Source organism: Gordionus sp. m RMFG-2023, chromosome 1 (genome assembly GCF_954871325.1).
Source record: "Gordionus sp. m RMFG-2023 chromosome 1, tfGorSpeb1-WG-v2, whole genome shotgun sequence".
NCBI lineage: Eukaryota > Metazoa > Nematomorpha > Gordioida > Chordodea > Parachordodidae > Gordionus > Gordionus sp. m RMFG-2023.
Window position 1 is genome coordinate 59,826,708 of NC_088775.1, and position 19,925 is coordinate 59,846,632.

Genomic DNA, 19,925 nt, shown 5'->3' on the forward strand with positions numbered 1-19,925 from the left:
TCATAATCGGTATTTTTAAACATATTAGATTTTTTTAATGCTAATGGACAAAAATATGTATTTTTAACATGTTAAATAAATTATAATTTCAATTAGGATGTACCATATAAAATCGAAAATTGTCATAATCATTATTTTTAAAGTTTGTTTACAATTTTTTGACGTAAATGGGCAAAAATATAAATTGTTACATATTAAAATAAAATTTCAGTGAAGGTATACCATAGATATAAGTTACAATTGTTATAATCGTTGTTTATAAAATTTTTTGAATATTTTTGTTGCAAATGGGTAAAAATATAGATTATAAATATGCTAAATTAAAATTTCATGAAGATGTACCATTGAAAAGTGACAATTGTCATAATCGTTATTTTTAAAGTTTTTTGAATTTTTTTGACCAAAATGGGTTAAAATAAGTATTGCTAGCATGTTTAAATAAAACTTCAGTGAAGATGTAGTACCCTAGATAAGTGACAATTATCATAATCATTATTTTTAAACTTTTTTGACATAAATGGGCCAAAATAAGTATTGATAACATATTTAAATAAAACCTCAGTGAAGATGTACCCTAGATAAGTGACAATTGTCAAAATCATTATTTTTAAAGTTTTTTGTATTTTTTTTAACGCAAATGGGTAACAATGTAGATTGTAAACATGTTAAAATGAAAAAGTGACAATTGTCATGATCGTTATTTTATAACTTTTTAAAATTTTTTTTACGTAAATGGGCTAAAATAAGTATTGCTAACATGTTAAAAAAAAATTTCATTGAAAATGTACCCTAGATAATTGACAATTGTCATAATCGTTATTTTTAAAGTTAGTTTAATTTTTTTGACGCAAATGGGTAAAAATATAGATTGTAAACATGTTAAATTAAAATTTCATAAGATATAGAAACATGACAATTGTCATAATCGTTATTTTATAACTTTTTGAATTTTTTTGACGTAAATGGGCTAAAATAAGTATTTCTAACATGTTTAAATAAAATTTCAGTGAAGATGTACCCTAGATAAGTGACAATTGTCATAATCGTTATTTTTAAAGTTTTTTGAATTTTTTTGACGCAAATGGGTAAAAATATAGATTGTATTGTAAACATGTTAAATTAAAATTTCATGAGGATGCATCATAGAAAAGTGACAATTGTCATAATCGTTATTTTTAAAATTATTTGAATTTTTTAAACGCAAATGGCAAAAATATAAATTGCTTACATGTTAAAATAAAATTTCAGTGAAGATGTGATAGGTTACAATTTTCATAATCGTTGTTAATAAAGTTTTTTTTGATTTTTTTGTTGCAAATGTGTAAAAATATAGATTGTAAACATGCTAAATTAAAATTTCATGAAGATATACCATTGAAAAGTGACAATTATTATAATCGTTATTTTTAAAGTTCTTTGATGTAAATGGATTAAAATATAGATTGTAATCCATTTTAACCATATGTTTATAAAAATAAAATCTTAACAGATGTTGATTGTATCATATTACTAAATAATATTCATATGGTTTTTAAATTCTTTCTATAAAAATCCTACCCTGAATTCACTCAGCACTATTTTGCCACGAGTATACAAAAATATTTGATAACTGTTAATTCAATGTTATATATTTTTATAATGTAGAATTAGAATTCATTAATTAAAGGAATATGATTGTGAATCCATATCTTAAAGTTTAGAATTTAACATAGGTTACAACTGTCTTTAATAATCACTTTGCATATTTTTATCAAATTTTAAGCAGGATAAAAGGAACAACGATTATAAGCATGAAAATATCAATTTGTTTTTTTGTTTCGACTGAAATTTTATTTTAGCATGTTAACAATTTATATTTTTGTCCAATTTAGTCAAACAATTCAAAAACTTTAAAAATAACGATTATGACTATTGTCACTTATCTAGGGTGCATCTTCACTGAAATATTAATTTAACATGTTAGCAATTTATATTTTAGCTCATTTGCTTCAAAAAAATTAAAAAACTTTAAAAATAACGATTATGACAATTGTCAATTATCTAGGGTACATCTTCATTGAAGTTTTATTTAAACATGTTAGCAATTTATTTTTTGCTCATTTGCGTCAAAAAAATTAAAAAAACTTTAAAAATGATTATGACAATTGTCACTTATCTTGGGTACATCTCCACTGAAGTTTTATTTAAACATGTTATCAATACTTATTTTGGCCCATTTACATCAAAAAAAGTTTAAAAATAACGATTATTACAATTGTCACTTTTCTATGGTACATCTTCATGAAATTTTAATTTAACAAGTTTGCAATCTATATTTTTACCCATTAGCATCAAAAAACTTTAAAATAAGGATTATGAAAATTGTCACTTTTCTAGGGTGCATCTTCACTGAAGTTTTATTAATACATGTTAACAATACTTATTTTAGCCGATTTACGTCCAAAAAATTTAAAAAACTTTAAAAATAACGACTATGATAATTGTTACTTTTATATGGTTGCATCTTAATTGAAATTTTAATTTAACATGTTAAAAATACTGATTATGATAATTGTCATTTTTCTAAGGAACATCTTCAATAACGAATATAAAAATGTCAGATTAAATTATTTTCCTTAAAAAGATCATATAAAATAACATAAATAAGTTAAATAAAGAAATTTAAAAAAAATATTATTTAGAAAACCCATCTCTTTTAGTATACTTAAAAAATCGATAATTTTACTAAAATGATAAAAATAACTATAAGAGATTTCACCTAAAAGACAAAAAAATTCCTCAAAAAAGATTTAAAATTTTTATCAAAATATGTTCAAAAATAATATATTTTGTTTAAAATTTTGGTTGTGAAAATCACTAATAAATTGTAACAAAAATAATATTACAATAGTAGAATATCATTTTTTTTATTAAAAAAACATCAAATAAAAGAAATCCATTTTTCAAATGACAATTTCTAACAATCAACATATTTTTTTTAAAAAATTTTATCACGTAAAATTTTTAACATTACAAACGAAAAACGCGAATCAATTTTTCTTAAACAAAAACTCCAATTAGAAATTTTTAAACATAATTATACCTCTTTTTAAACATTTTTACTATAGCTCTTTTTAGAACCATTGATATTTTTAAAATGTACATTCACTTTTAATATATATATATATATATATGTCGTATTGGGATATGGAATCATGTGGGATTCGGAATCCCAACTTGGGGATTCAAGATGTTGAATCCCCACGTTTTATTCGAGATCTTTTTTTAAAAATATTCTGAATCCCCATGAAAAATAAATAAAATATAATTATTTTTCTTCTCTTTTTTTGCGGCTGGCACCATATAATTAAAAGGCCAAAATAAGGGATTTAAAAAAAGTAAATAGTATAAAATTAAGGCATATAATATATGAAAAGGGATGAGATTAAGACATTTTTGTTTTAATAAATATTAATTACTTTTTCTTCTCTTTTTTTGCAGGGCACCATATAATTAAAATGCCAAAATAAGGGATTTAATAAGAGAATTTTAATAAAAAGTAAATAGTATAAAATTAAGAAATATAATGATGAAAAGGAATGAGGTTAAGACTTTTTTGTTTTAAAAAATATATTTATAAAAAATCCGAATTATTGCAACAATTATTCAATGCAATATGGCATTTCATTGAACATTTAAGCAGGGACCCGAACCGTTTTTTATAACGGTTCAGTTTGGTTACGGTACGGTTCAGTATATAAAAAATTATAATGGTTACGTTTTGGTTACGGTTCTTAAGAAGAAATTTATATAAAGGTTCCGTTCGGTTCAGCTAATTATAAAGGTTCATTACGGTTAGAAATTTTTTTTTATTGAAGCAACACCATTTTCTAATTTATTTTTATTATAAGCATCTATGAATTATATATAAAAAAATATATATAAGATTCAAAATAACTCATTTTTAAATATATTATTTGAATTTATAATTAATATATTTTTATAAATGGATTCCTTTTTGTTCGTTGTGACGATAACACAAAAAGCCCTTTCTACAGAAACTTGTGTTGCAGGAACCGCCAGTACTATAAGAGCACGTTTATATAATTCTGGATATTTAAATTATTTCCATTTCTAAAATATAAAAACTGAACCAGTTTAACCGTTTTTTATAATTTTTACTCCTTCAAAAAATAATTATATCGGTTCGGTTTTATGGTTCAGATATTTATAACAAAAATAAATTTTTTTAATAAAAATATCTAAGGGGATTCGGAATCTTTTTTTTAAAAAAACAATTAAATTATATTTTTTTGCCGCCTGGCTGGCACCAGAAAATTTTATTTTTTAGAGATATTTAATATGTATTACTTTTTTGCTTTAAATCATTAAATACTCGAAGGCAATATTTTGTTTCACGCCCGAAAATTCACGGTGTTTTTAAATTTTTCAAAACTTTAATGCTATAAATTTATACACTTTTTTGAATTTATTTCTTTAATTCCATAATCCATATAACAAAAAATTAATACATATTATAAATCCAAATTTTTACTTAGAAAAAGAATGTGTTTTTTTTTATTTCAATTGTGTACGCCTTTCCTCTAATAGGCGATTGGCTACAGAAAATAACCTTTCACTAGAAGCCGAATTTGCCAGGGCTGACAAAATTTTATTCTCTAATTTTCTCAAAAAAGGAAATAAATTTTCTTGCTTCCAAAACTTCAAAATATTGCCATTGTTATTTGTTTTATTATTTAAAATTTTATTTTGATAATATTGATATTGGTATAATTTTAAAAAAAAATGACAAAACGCTAAAATATTAAAACTATATAAAAATATATAAAATTACTAAATAAAAATATATATTTAGCCTTTTTTTAAAAAAACATATTGATAATCTCAACTTAAAATTTGTTCTTTATTATAAATAATTTAGTTTTAACAATCTCTAAATGAGTCTGACCTTATTTGGCTCAACCTAAAGATACATAGTATTTTTCCTTATTCATAATTGATTTTTAAAAACGGCTAACTCAATATTACATCCAGAAAAATAAACCATTAGAACCGTAACCAAACTGAACCGTTATAAATGTTGGGTCCCTGCTTAAATGTTCAATGAAATGCCATGTTGCATTGAATAATTGTTGCAATAATTCGGATTTTTTATAAATATATTTTTTAATATTTTTTAAAACAAAAAAGTCTTAACCTCATCCCTTTTCATTCATTATATGCCTTAATTTTATACTATTTACTTTTTTTTAATTCTCTTTTCAAATCCCTTATTTTGGCCTTTTAATTATATGGTGCCAGCCGCAAAAAAGAGAAGAAAAAGTAATTATATTATTTTATTTTTTATTCATGGGGATTCGGAATATTTAAAAAAAAAGATCCCGAATAAAACATGGGGATTCTTGAATCCCCACTTTGGGATTCCGAATCCCACATGATTCCATATCCCAATACGACATATATTCATTTTTTATATTTATATTTTGATTACATGTTTTAAAGATAAATGAATAATAAAAAAATTTCATAATATAATAATATAAATAAAAAATATTAACATTAAATATAAATAAAATAAATTATTTTAATTTAAAAAAAAATAATAATAGGCCGCGTTATATTTTGCGAAATAGTTTTCGCTATATTGTCTTCGCGATTTATGTTTCGCGATATTGACTTCGCTATAAAATTTTCGCGATTATTGATTCGCGATAAAAATTTCGCTCTAATATATTCGCTTTAAAGGTTTCGCGATAAGAGTTTCGCTATAAAAAATTCGCCATATTTGTTTCGCTATATTGTTTTCGCGGAAAAGTATTCGCTAATGTGGATTCGCGATAAAAGTTTCGCTATAAAATTCATTCGCGATAAACGACATTCGCGATAAAAGTTTCGCTGAATTGACATGGAACCAAAATAAATATCGATATAGGAAAATTTTTTTGCTCTGAAAATATTAATTAAAACTCGATGGAAGTTATTTACAATTTTTTTAAATATAAATTAGTAAGTGTCATATTAATAATTATGTTAAGGAACAAGATGAGCTATTTGTTCTTTATTTATATTTAGAAATATATTTTAGTAGGTAATCATATTTTAGATAAAATTGGACATTTTGATTTTTAACATGATATTTAGTATGTGAAAGAAGACCGGACAGCCATATAGAAATTTTTAATAAAAATATTAAAATTAGAAATATTTTGGTGTTAATAGGTTGTTTTAGTAGGCCCAAGTTAAACCTTCAATTAATTTATAATTTTTACAGTTGTTTAATAAATCAATTATATTACTTTGTATATAAGACAATCTGATAAATAAAACTTATACCAATAAAACCTCCCAAAAATAAAAACTAGAAAAAAAGATAAAATAATTTATAAATTACCGATTTAATTCTTTTACTTTGCACTAGCTAAACCTGCCTGAAACCTTTTGAACTTATTTACTTTCATATAATGGTATTGGATCCATAAAAATATAATTAAGACATTTTCAGAATGTAAATCGTTCCTTCGATAAATAATATATGATTTCTATTTTATTTTATATAATTGGAACCTCCTAACCAGGTTATTTTATTTTGTAGAATAATTATGATTATGCTTAACAATTTTCCAGATTAAATAAAATATCGATCGTTTAGGTTTTTATTGGTTTTGAGAACATTAATGTCGAGTGGAAGAGTAGAAAGCGAATGCTTCAAATATCAAAATCCCAAGATTTTCCGATATAATTATTTCGATATTATACAGATTTCGAGTTCAAGGCTGAGCCAATTTTTTAGGCTCCACTCCAAAGCTGAGCCAATTTTTCAGCTTGAGCTCCAAGTTGAGCCTATTTGTTCGGCTTGAGCTCCAAGGTTGAGCCAATTTTTTCGGCTATAAACTCGGCTAAACCGTTTTGGAGTCGTTTTGAGTGTCGCGATTTTGCATCACTAATCTTAAATGTGTTTTTTCTAGTGATGTTAAGGTAACTAGTTATAAGTAACTAGTTACCTGTAACTAGTTACATTTTGGCTAAAAAATAACTGTTAACTAGTTATATTTTTAAAATTGTAACTAGTAACTGTAACTAGTTATAATTTTTGAAATGCGTAATAAAAAAAAATTTAAATTTAGTATAAGGAAAAACAAAGACAGATTATTTTAGAATTTAATATTAAATTATTAATCATTACTTACAAGAACCAAGTCTAACAAAAATATCATGTTATAGGTTTAATAATCTTTATGATAATGACAACATCATTGCTGCAATTCTTCACCCTTTATTTAAAACTGACTTGCCTTGGATTAGGCAAGAAAGGAATAAAGCAAAAAAAGGAGGAAATTTTATAATTTAATAAATACCTTAATACCTCAAAGTGAATCCCAGACGAATGAATCATGCTCAAAACCAACATCACTTGATGTAGTTGGATTTTTTGACCTAATGCGCCAAAATATTCTGGATAATGAACTTATAGAAAACTTTATCAAATCTAACAACACTTTTTCTTTATATAACGATTTTCCAAAGTTAAAATTACTCTTTATTAAATATAATGTTGTTCTAACATCAAGTGCTCCCGTAGAGCGCTTGTTCAGTCTAGGTAAGCTCATTTTTGGAGATAAACGAGCACGTCTCCTAGATAATAACTTTGAAATTAATTGTTGTTAAAAGCAAATAAACACTTATTAGATTCTAATTTTTATGAAAAATAAATGTTTTTTTTTCAATGCAAATATATATTTTTATATTCGATGTAAATATTCAATTTTGCGATATTTTTTTATATAAATAAATTGTATATTATTTTAAATAACTGATTATACTTTGTTTATCCTAATTTTTTTTATTAAATAAATGCATTCAATAAATAAATAATGCGTATATGAATGATGTATAAAGTAATTAACTAGTTACTTTTGAAAATAACTGTAACTAATAACTAGTTACTTTTGTAAAAATGTAACTAGTAACTGTAACTAGTTATGTTTTTGCCAATGTAACTAGTAACTGTAACTAGTTATGTTTCAAAAGTAACTTTTAACATCACTAGTTTTTTCCATCAATATGTTACTTTAAATCATTTTTTGAACGCTTTTTTTAAAAAATCAGATTTCACCCGAAATATATTCTAACATGTTAGGAAATTTTGCGATGAACTTTTGAATATAGATTATAAATTACTCCAAAGTTAGCAGTAAAATTGTTTTAATCATAGAGTAGATATTCTAAACCAGGGTTTAACATTTGCTCAAATTCAAAAATCTTCAAAGATCCGTGTTCTTTTGAAGATCAAAAGATTTTTTTATAAAAAAAAATTTTGAGCATTTTCAAAGAAGATTTTCGAGCAAAATAAAAAATATTATTTGTAAAAAAATCTTTTATTTTCGCGATGTTTTTATTTAAAAAACATCTGGTAAATTTTTTAAATATTTTTATAAGAAGATTATTTAAAAAATTTGTTTTTACGAAATAATCTTCAAATTTTTAGTTCTCAAAATTTTTGGTTCAAAATTTTGGGCGAAAAAAATCTTCAAATGCTCATTTGAAGATTTTTAAACCATGTTCTAAACATGCGGTACATTTCCGGAGAAATAAAATTTTCCGATTTAAAAAAAATGGACTTTTAAAAATGATTTAAAACAGTTTGAATTTTTTTATGTAGCCTGAAATTTGTAGATCAGCACAGCCCTAAATTGATCCTACTTTTTAAAATAACGTAGATTATAATATATTTTTTATGAGACAGACTAATAATCATTTTTTATTAAATAAAATAAATTTGCTTCAAATACTTTTAACTTATTTATGATGCAAGCATATATATATTGTATGATATTTATAGGTACAATATTTTTCCTTTAATACGGACAAATCGAATCAAATTTATGTGTTTACTCTTTCACCTTCGAAATCTGAATTGAAGAATCCTGAAGTTTTTAATATTTTTATTATCTACCAAGGATAATAAGTTCAAAATATTAGCTCACTGTTACCTCTATCTGTAGTTGGCGCTACGGCATTTCATACATACTAATAGAAATCTTGTAATACTTAAATATCTTGAAAATTAATAAATTTAAAAAATAGATCCATTAAATACAGATGCATCTTTAGATTTTGTCATTTGTTAGCTAAAAACAGAATAATTCATTTATATATATAGGGGAGACTGGGGTTAGGTAAACCGTGGGGCTTGGCAAACCATTTAATATTATTTTAAAATTATAAACACTAAAAGGTTAAAATTTTATCCTAATATAGATTTTATTAGTTTACATCTATAGACAAAAAATCTTTTGAAATGATTAATTATTAAAAATTTTATTTAAGAAATAAAATTTTGATGAAATTTTCTAAAGATTTTTACATGACAGAATTTTAATTTTTATTAAAATATATATTCATTTATATATAAATTAAATTTTATAGCAAAGTTTAAACACTCTTCTATAATTTGGGAAAGTTTTACGAATAATTTTATGTCTATATAGTATTTCAATCATGATTAGTAAATTTAGAGCTAGCGGGGCTTGCTAAACCATACATGCTAATCCATTTCAAAATTTTTTTTTAGCAATTATTACATTATTCGATATGGTGCGAAAATATAAATCCAAAAAAATTAATATAGGAGAATCATTTAATATTGATAATTATTTAGAAGTATATAAAAATTTAATGAATTAATATTATAATTGTAGGGTATATGAAAATTGTAAATCAACAAGGAAGACTAGCCAACTTACAGGTAAATTTATCTACATTATCTGTCTTATTTTTAAGATATAATCACAATAATTTTATGTAATTTTTAAACAATATAATCAATTTTTAGCAATATTTAATAATAGAAATTATGTAAATATTTTTATTAAATGTAATTTATAAATGATCTTATATTTTAGATTGATTACAATTTAGATGAAATATAGTATTATTTTATTAATTTTATGTAATTCTTAAACAATAAAATCAATTTTTAGCAATATTTAATAATAGAAATTATGTAAATATTTTTATTAAATGTAATTTATAAATGATCTTATATTTTAGATTGATTACAATTTAGATGAAGTATAGTATTATTGTATATTTTATGTAATTCTTAAACATTAAAATCAAATTTTAGCAATATTTAATAATAGAGAATATGCTAATAAAATCTAAATGGTAATGGTAAAGAGATTATCATTTTTAAATTTTATGTTCTTAAATGTTAAACTTATAATTAAATAATTATATATTTTACTTGACATTTTTATTTTAGGTATTCCTAGATCAAACTTTATGAGATATTATAAGAGATATCAAGAAAGTGGCATACTTACTAGTGTAGGACAAAATAATAAAAAGAGGATATTCACAGAAGAAGAAGAGGGAGATATAACTAAATATCTGATTCAATCAAGCCAAATTTTTTATGGCCTTTCAAATAAAGGTATAGTTTATTCTTCATTATTTTATATTGTTTTTTAGATAAAAATATTAGCCTACCAAATGGCAGTAAATATGAAGAAAAAATTTCCTAAATCTTGGAAGGACAATTCAATGGCTGGCCATGACTGGTATTTAGGATTTATGTCAAGAAATCCTACTCTCTCCTTAAGATCCCCTGAAGCTACAAGTATGGCTAGGGCAACTGGATTTAATGAAGAAAATGTTCTATACTTTTTTGATTTATATAAAAGTTTATTAAATGATTTGTTAAGTAAATGTTTACATTTAATATTTAGGAATATTAGATGAACATAAATTAGAATGTATGGCAATTTACAACATGGATGAAACTGGACTTACCACAGTTCAAACCCCATCCAAGATTATTGCACAAAAGGGTCAAAAACAGGTAGGATCTATTACTTCCGCAGAAAGGGGTACCTTAATAACATTAGCGCTTGCTGTAAATGCAATTGGTCATACAATTCCTCCAATGTTTCTTTTTCCCAGAAAAAAATATTATGACTATTTTGTTAGAGATGGTCCATCTGGCTCTATAGGGGTATCAAATGGTTCTGGATGGATGCAAGAGGAGGATTTTATTATTTTTTTGAAGCACTTTTCTAAACACACTCGGTGTACTCCAAAGTCCAAAGTTTTATTAATCCTTGACAATCATATATCACACCACTCCTATTCAGCTGTCAAATTTTGTATAGATACGGGAATAATTCTATTATCTTTGCCACCCCATTGCACACATAAATTACAGCCTCTTGATCGGTCTGTTTTTGGGCCTCTCAAAAAATATTACAATAATGCACTTCATAAATTATTTACAATTTATGATATTCCATCAGTTATTAAGGATGTCTTGCCTTTAGCAGCATCACCTCTCAATATATCAAATGGTTTTAAAGCATGTGGAATATATCCACTGAATACAGATATATTCAATAAAGAAGATTATGTGGCCTCAGTTTATGGAGATTCTATATGTGAACTTCCAAAAAGCCCATTATTAGAATTAAGCTCAGTATCTTTGGTATTAAAAGATATTTTAAATCAGAGACCTGCAGAGGTACCATTTGCACGGCCCGGCCCGGTTTTAAATTTTTTAGGCCCGGCCCGGATATTTAAAATAAAAATTTTTTACGGCCCGGCCCGGCCCGGATTTAAAAATTTAAGGCTCGGCCCGGATATTTTTTTTTAAAAAAATTTCAGGCCCGGCTCGGAATTTTTTTAAATTATATTCGACCTGGTATATACAAAAATTCACCTATGAGGTATTTTACCATATTTTTCAGCGAGTATTATCGCTTATTATTTAAAAAATACATGTAAAAAGCTAATATTTTGAGAATATTGTATTGAATTTATAAAAATTATAAAACTGTTATTTATAAAAATGGATATGAGCATATACTATATTTTATATTGCATTTATAAAAATTAAACTAATATTCATAAAAATGGTAATAATATTTGTCATATACTATATTTTATATTACATTTAAAAAAAATAAAACTAATATTTAATTTATAAAAATGGAAAATATTTTGAGATATTTAATTTATAAAATAAAAATAAATCGCTATTTAAAAAAATGTATGTATAATAAATAGTATTTTGAAAATATAATCTAATTGCACAATATTAATATAATTTATTTTATAATATAAATTTTTAACAAAAGAAGATAATTGTATTATATAATATTGTAAAAAAAAATAATGAAAAATGTTGGATTAAAAACTTTCATGACTCAAGGTAAATATATTTGACAGTTTGCAAAGTAAAAAACCAGCATGATTGACGAAACCCTATACTCAAGAAAGATATTAAAAATTCACAAATTATCATGAAGAAAGAGAAGCATATCTACCTTTTCAGGTTGAAGATTACTTCTTCTTTCTTCAAGAATTCTCCCAGTAGTGGAAAAATTCCGCTCACAGCTTGCACTTAAAGCAGGAATTGCCAATTTTGCTAAAATTGGAAATTCGCTTTGATGAGCCGCCCACCACTCTAACAAATTATTTACCTTAAATGTTTTATCTATTATTTATGTAATTATAATATTCATCATAGGGTATTGACATATTACCAGAATTATCATCGCCCCATTTGTCATAAAACGATTCAGTTTGTTTAACAACAGTCGTAATTTGACTTGTCGATGGTATTTTATTTACTTCCTGAGCCTCTTGTAATTTAATATAATCTTTTATATAGTTTTCCGTCATTTTGCGATCTGTCCCTGACTACATACGTAATTGCTTGAATTTGGGACAGAGAAAAAGAGAAATAAAATGATACTAACTTTTTTGTGGCGTAGCGCCCACCAGATAAGTTTTCTTGGGATTCTATCGAAGGCCTTTTCTATAAAAAAAGCTTTATATTAAGTAAAATCAATTTTATTTCTCCTTTTCGCTTTGAAAGGTATTACAAACTTTAAGAAGTGATATTCCTTTATTTGATTGTTTTGGTAAAATATATTCTAAAAATTTAGATATGAATTATAAAAAAATATATTAATAATACTTGAATATTGGGGCTTATTTAAGATATTCCTTTATTTGATTGTTTTGGTAAAATATGTTGTAAAAATTATATGAATTATAAAAAAATATATTAATACTTTGAAAAAATTTGCAGGAAATTAATAATTAGATCGATCTGTGGGTTGTTAGGTAGTGTTAACCATCACCCAATATTATATTAATCATAACTATAATATAATATAATCTTATAACTAATTAACTCATAATGTAAAAATTTTTATAAAAAATATTAAGGCCCGGCCCGGCCCAGATATATTTAAAAAAAATTTTTTTAGGCCCGGCCCGGGTATATTTAAAAAATTTAAAATACGGCCCGGCCCTGCCCCGGCCGGGTTTAGGGTCGGGCCTGCAGGTCTCTGTTTTAAATACTAATAGAAACTTAGATATATGTAATGATACTCCATCTACGTCTTATGTTCATTTAGATAATATTCCTGGACTATCGTGCAATTTATCAATATCCTTGCCTCATCCCAAAAAGGAAAGAGTCAAGAGAGTTAAAAGGAGAGCAGAGATATTTACATCATCTCCTTATAAAAAGAAATTAATTGAGAAAGAAAAGAAAATAATGGAAAAAGAAAATATTAACAAGAGAAAAATAGTGAAAAAAATTATTCACAAAGATATTTGTATTTGTTGTAAGCTGGAATATATCAAACATCATAATGGTGAAGAGTGGTACCAGTGCAGAATGTGCCACGAATGGGCACATGGTACATGTGCTAATTTTGATAAATTTTTTATATGTCCAAAATGTGTATTAAATTAACCAAAATTAAGTTTCAATTTTTATATATAATTAGCTTCAATTTATATGTATTATGATATTTTTAACAATAAAAGAATAAAATTATAGTATATGTATCATTATTAATAAATAAAAATACATTTCAATTTATTATGGCCTATTGGTTTAGGAAGCCCCTTGAAGTGGTTTGCCTCACCCCGCTATTGGGGCTTGTTGTGCAAATTTACGACTTTTACAAAAAATAAAATTTCAAAAAAATGATTATATTATAGAATTTTTTTATAAGGCACCTTTATAGAGTATAGTTTTAGGTATCCAATCATATATTGCTTTTTATATTATCTAAAAAAACCCAGGAGCTATAAACAATTTTGTAAAAATCGGTTCACCTAACCCCAGTCTCCCCTACATACTAAAAATTACATTCGGCTTGAATAGAATATTTTAGATGGGTTCTGATTAAATTTAGACTCGCTAAACACTCATTTTCCACTCCGACGGCACCACTTATTAGGAATTAGGCGAATATTATGGCATTCAATTTTGAGCACTAATTCAGAAAACAAAAAGATTTAACGAAATTTGACAGCTGAATAGGAGTGGTGTGATATATGATTGTCAAGGATTAATAAAACTTTGGACTTTGGAGTACACCGAGTGTGTTTAGAAAAATGCTTCAAAAAAATAATAAAATCCTCCTCTTGCATCTATCCAGAACCATTTGATACCCCTATAGAGCCAGATGGACCATCTCTAACAAAATAGTCATAATATTTTTTTCTGGGAAAAAGAAACATTGGAGGAATTGTATGACCAATTGCATTTACAGCAAGCGCTAATGTTATTAAGGTACCCCTTTCTGCGGAAGTAATAGATCCTACCTGTTTTTGACCCTTTTGTGCAATAATCTTGGATGGGGTTTGAACTGTGGTAAGTCCAGTTTCATCCATGTTGTAAATTGCCATACATTCTAATTTATGTTCATCTAATATTCCTAAATATTAAATGTAAACATTTACTTAACAAATCATTTAATAAACTTTTATATAAATCAAAAAAGTATAGAACATTTTCTTCATTAAATCCAGTTGCCCTAGCCATACTTGTAGCTTCAGGGGATCTTAAGGAGAGAGTAGGATTTCTTGACATAAATCCTAAATACCAGTCATGGCCAGCCATTGAATTGTCCTTCCAAGATTTAGGAAATTTTTTCTTCATATTTACTGCCATTTGGTAGGCTAATATTTTTATCTAAAAAACAATATAAAATAATGAAGAATAAACTATACCTTTTTAATTGAAAGGCCATAAAAAATTTGGCTAGATTGAATCAGATATTTAGTTATATCTCCCTCTTCTTCTTCTGTGAATATCCTCTTTTTATTATTTTGTCCTACACTAGTAAGTATGCCACTTTCTTGATATCTCTTATAATATCTCATAAAGTTTGATCTAGGAATACCTAAAATAAAAATGTCAAGTAAAATATATAATTATTTAATTATAAGTTTAACATTTAAGAACATAAAATTTAAAAATGATAATCTCTTTACCATTACCATTTAGATTTTATTAGCATATTCTCTATTATTAAATATTGCTAAAATTTGATTTTAATGTTTAAGAATTACATAAAATTAATACAATAATACTATACTTCATCTAAATTGTAATCAATCTAAAATATAAGATCATTTATAAATTACATTTAATAAAAATATTTACATAATTTCTATTATTAAATATTGCTAAAAATTGATTTTATTGTTTAAGAATTACATAAAATTAATACAATAATACTATATTTCATCTAAATTGTAATCAATCTAAAATATAAGATCATTTATAAATTACATTTAATAAAAATATTACATAATTTCTATTATTAAATATTGCTAAAAATTGATTATATTGTTTAAAAATTACATAAAATTATTGTGATTATATCTTAAAAATAAGACAGATAATGTAGATAAATTTACCTGTAAGTTGGCTAGTCTTCCTTGTTGATTTACAATTTTCATATACCCTAATAGCCTAATTACAATTATAATATTAATTCATTAAATTTTTATATACTTCTAAATAATTATCAATATTAAATGATTCTCCTATATTAATTTTTTTGGATTTATATTTTCGCACCATATCGAATAATGTAATAATTGCTAAAAAAAATTTTTGAAATGGATTAGCATGTATGGTTTAGCAAGCCCCGCTAGCTCTAAATTTACTAATCATGATTGAAATACTATATAGACATAAAAATATTCATAAAACTTTCCCAAATTATAGAAGAGTGTTTAAACTTTGCTATAAAATTTAATTTATATATAAATGAATATATATTTTAATAAAAATTAAAATTCTGTCATGTAAAAATCTTTAGAAAATTTCATCAAAATTTTATTTCTTAAATAAAATTTTTAATAATTAATCATTTCATAAGATTTTTTGTCTATAGATGTAAACTAATAAAATCTATATTAGGATAAAATTTTAACCTTCTAGTGTTTATAATTTTAAAATAATATTAAATGGTTTGCCAAGCCCTACGGTTTACCTAACCCCAGTCTCCCCTACTCTTTTTAGTTTTTTGTAAAAAATTATTTTGTTTCAAAGTTTTTTGAATTTAATCTAATTATCGCAAAATCTGAAGCCGCAGCGTCCACTGTTAGAGGTGATAGAGAATTTTAAAAACAGATTTATTATGAAATCATATGCTATAATATTTTTTGTTATATTATATCATACAATAGGCTCTGGAAAACCAAATTGTAGAATTAAATACCTACGTTTTAACTTACGAAAAATGGGATTCTACATTGACTAAAAGGACAAAAGTACTCCTATCCCTACCCAACCTATCTAACATCCTTTCGGTTTTTTAAAAAACGTTAATCATGATTTTATAAAATTAAATTTAAAAAAATAACAGTTTTTGGTTACGATTCCTACGGATGATTATGATACGCCTAGCAAATACAGTGTGCTTATTCGATTAGATGACTATTCATTAATGTTGATATCCAAAGGTAATATGAAATATTTCTATTCTCAACATTTAACAAATATAGTTAAACATGGTTCAATCTTTCGGGATTAATCTTTATAAGGGACCGTTTAAATGGGACTAGTTTATTTTTACTAGGGATCCAACAGAACCTGAACCGAATCTTCATTATTTATTATCCAAACTAAACTGTTAAATCATCTACCTAAACCGAACCTAAAAAGGCCTGTCAACCCGGTTTAACTTCATTATTTTATGTTTAATAAATAATGTGAAATTTCTTACTAGTATATTGCCAAAATTTTAATTTATATCCGTTTAAAAATTATCATTCAATTCTGATTGATAAGTATCAGCCACAATTTTTATAAATTTTTCTGCATCGTTATTTACAATATTTTTTTGAATAATGTTTATATTTAAATTTCAATGATGTTTATATACTAGTTTAACAACACTAATGACGAAAAATTATTTTGCTATTCTTTTTTGCTTTAAAAATCGCTTATGTTATTTTTTTCTTCAAAATTAATAAATTTATTTACTTATATTTTTTAGATTGAGGACATAGCCTTATATCAACGTAATAAATATTTTAAAATATATTAGGTAAAATTAAATGGGTTAGAGAAGAGGCATTGGCCTACATCGAAAACATTGAAATGCTCGATCTCCCCATTGCTAATAAGCACGCTTTAACATCAGAACAAGGATACCTCGAATCAAGTTAATTTTATAATTTGACTCAGTTTTGACTTATGTTATAATAAGAAAAATATAAATTTCAATAAAATAATTTCTTTTTTAAAATACAATTTTGATTATATGTTCTTGCTTAAAGGTAAAGCAATATTATATATAAGAATATGTAACGGTAGCTAGATAATCATAATCCTATCATAATTAAAAAAAAATTTTAAAAGAATATTTTTTACCAAACTAATTTTAATTAGATGTACACTGATTCATAGTGTCCCAATCCGATCATATTCTTAATTTCATTTGCTGATTCCTTGCTTATATTGATTCTGATTTTTTATTACATAAGTATATCTCATATTAAATAGGTGTTCAAATTCAAATATGTTTTTCTCATCTAAAAATATAAATTTCTATTACTAATTATCACTTCTGCCAAAATCTTGCCTTCAGTCTCACATGGTGGGAGAGGTGCGATAGTTCCAAACGGATAAGTTTGCCCTGAGACATTGTCGCATAGAAGTTGAAGTTAAGATTTAGTTATTGGGCTACAAATCGATCAAAAATTGGCCATTTTCTTGAACCTCTTTTAAATCGAATGAACTTTGCCTGATGATTATATATGTTGTGAGGACCTGTGCAATTTAATTTTTTATTAACTCGATTAGCTCCGGATATATGATGGGTCAAAGCCTGAAAATGGTATCCTTAATTCAAAAAAATCGATAAAAATAAAGATTGTCTAAAAACCTAAAAAAATATAAATGATAGAAACGTATATTTGGTATCATTAGATAGCCCTTAAATCCCTTTCTTAAAAATAATTTAAATTTATAGATCCCTATAATTTATATTTTTGAGTAATATATATTTTTATCGGTTTTTCTGAATTAGGTAGGACGCCCCAATTTCAAGCCTTGACCCATATATCCGGAACTAATTGAGTTAGAGCTTAAAAAATTTAATTGAATAGGTTCTCACAACATATATAATCAACATGCAAAGTTACATTCTATTTGAAACAGGTCTACAAAACGAGATCGATTTTAATAAATTTATAATTTTTCAAAAAAGGTGAAGGGAAATAAAACAAAAGGACATATAAAAGTATCACGATTAAAACATTTTTAGATATTCTAATAAAAATTAAAAAATTTAATATAAGATTCTTTAGTTCCTGGGTGTGGTACTCAATTTTTTTTTCTATCAATAAGTTTTTATATTCATATTAGAGGTCGCAAATGGTAAAATCTTTTAGCCCTGCCCAGTTAGAATTTAAACTTGCTGAAAAAGTTATTAGAAAATATATAAAAAAATTTATTCAAAAATTTTTAGTTTAATTTTCATTGGGTCTTTAACATTTCTTCTGTTATATTTTCATTTGTAGGAGTTCATCTCAGTATATATACATATATTGCAAGATCATTAGCTGGATAGAAGTTGTTCCTAAATAACTTCAAACTATTAAATGTAGAAAATGACCATACATACAAGATAGAGTAGCTAGAGCTAATATTAAACATTTGTTTTAAGACTTATAAACTGCTCGAGGGTTTTTAACTTCTCAATGCGATTTTGAGAACGTTATAGAGCTTAAGATCTTCTTTATCGTTTAATGATGGTTTATCAGCTTAACCTGGGAAAGCCAGTTTCCACTCTGATATCTTTCCCCACTTTTTACGGTCCCGTCGCTATTAGTAAGGCTTATTATTCTCATGTAACCCGTTATCATATTTATTGGTCTTCTCGAGGTCTTCTATCTTAGCCTTATCGTCTTTCGTTATAAGTGCCAAAACTATCTCACTCTATTTCTTCTCATCACCACTAATCTTTTCTATTCCAATCTTTTCCCACAATTCTTTGCTTTTCTCTCTTTTATAGATACCCTACACCATTCTCATCTCCTTTCTTTCCATTAACTTTATCTGTTCGACATTCTAGACTTTACAGCTTACATAAACATATCCTCCAAGCTCTAGAAATACTATTCTATCTGTTATAATAGACGACATCTATCGGAACTTCTACCATTTATATCTGACCCTTACAACAACAGAATTAACACCTCCGTCTGCGTTCACGGTTTCACTCAAATAACAAAACTCCCAATTTTTATAGAGTAGTTCCAATGCCGATATTTTAACCACTCTTTTCTACATTATCATGAACCTATTTCAATCTGATTCCTTAAAAATATTTCCTAATAAATGAAAATTTACTATTCATAAACCTAGGATTATTTTTAATGATTCCTTAATCCTAGAATCAACATTTCAATATTATTTTTTTAAAATTAATATTTATACATTTTATAGCTGCTTCAATTATTCAATTTAACATAAAATTTGATGGCCTTACTTACAAGAATTAGATAGAAATAACCGATAGTATCATAATTAGTGTGAAGTGATCAGCTTCGTTTTATACTTCTGATATAGTTGATGAGGTACTTAGTGATGCAGCACTCCA

The 19,925-nt window shown here is 25.1% G+C and overlaps 2 protein-coding genes across 2 annotated transcripts in view; one reads left to right on the top strand and one right to left on the bottom strand.

Moving 5' to 3' along the window:
- LOC135928082 (ER membrane protein complex subunit 1-like) overlaps positions 1 to 19,925 on the top strand; it is an 86,381-nt gene that overhangs the window by 13,168 nt on the left and 53,288 nt on the right. The window contains exons 11-14 of the mRNA XM_065464417.1: positions 8,840 to 8,929; positions 16,504 to 16,626; positions 16,683 to 16,779; positions 17,367 to 17,483. Of these exons, the coding sequence (XP_065320489.1) occupies positions 8,840 to 8,929; positions 16,504 to 16,626; positions 16,683 to 16,779; positions 17,367 to 17,483 (427 nt within the window). The remainder of the gene's footprint in view (positions 1 to 8,839; positions 8,930 to 16,503; positions 16,627 to 16,682; positions 16,780 to 17,366; positions 17,484 to 19,925) is intronic.
- Positions 14,343 to 15,892, bottom strand: LOC135922374 (uncharacterized). The gene is made up of 5 exons (XM_065456759.1): positions 15,824 to 15,892; positions 15,727 to 15,781; positions 15,034 to 15,206; positions 14,785 to 14,995; positions 14,343 to 14,738 (listed from the first exon to the last, which is right to left on the bottom strand). Exons 1-5 carry the CDS (start codon positions 15,890 to 15,892, stop codon positions 14,452 to 14,454), a joined length of 795 nt encoding a protein of 264 aa, XP_065312831.1. The 3' UTR covers positions 14,343 to 14,451.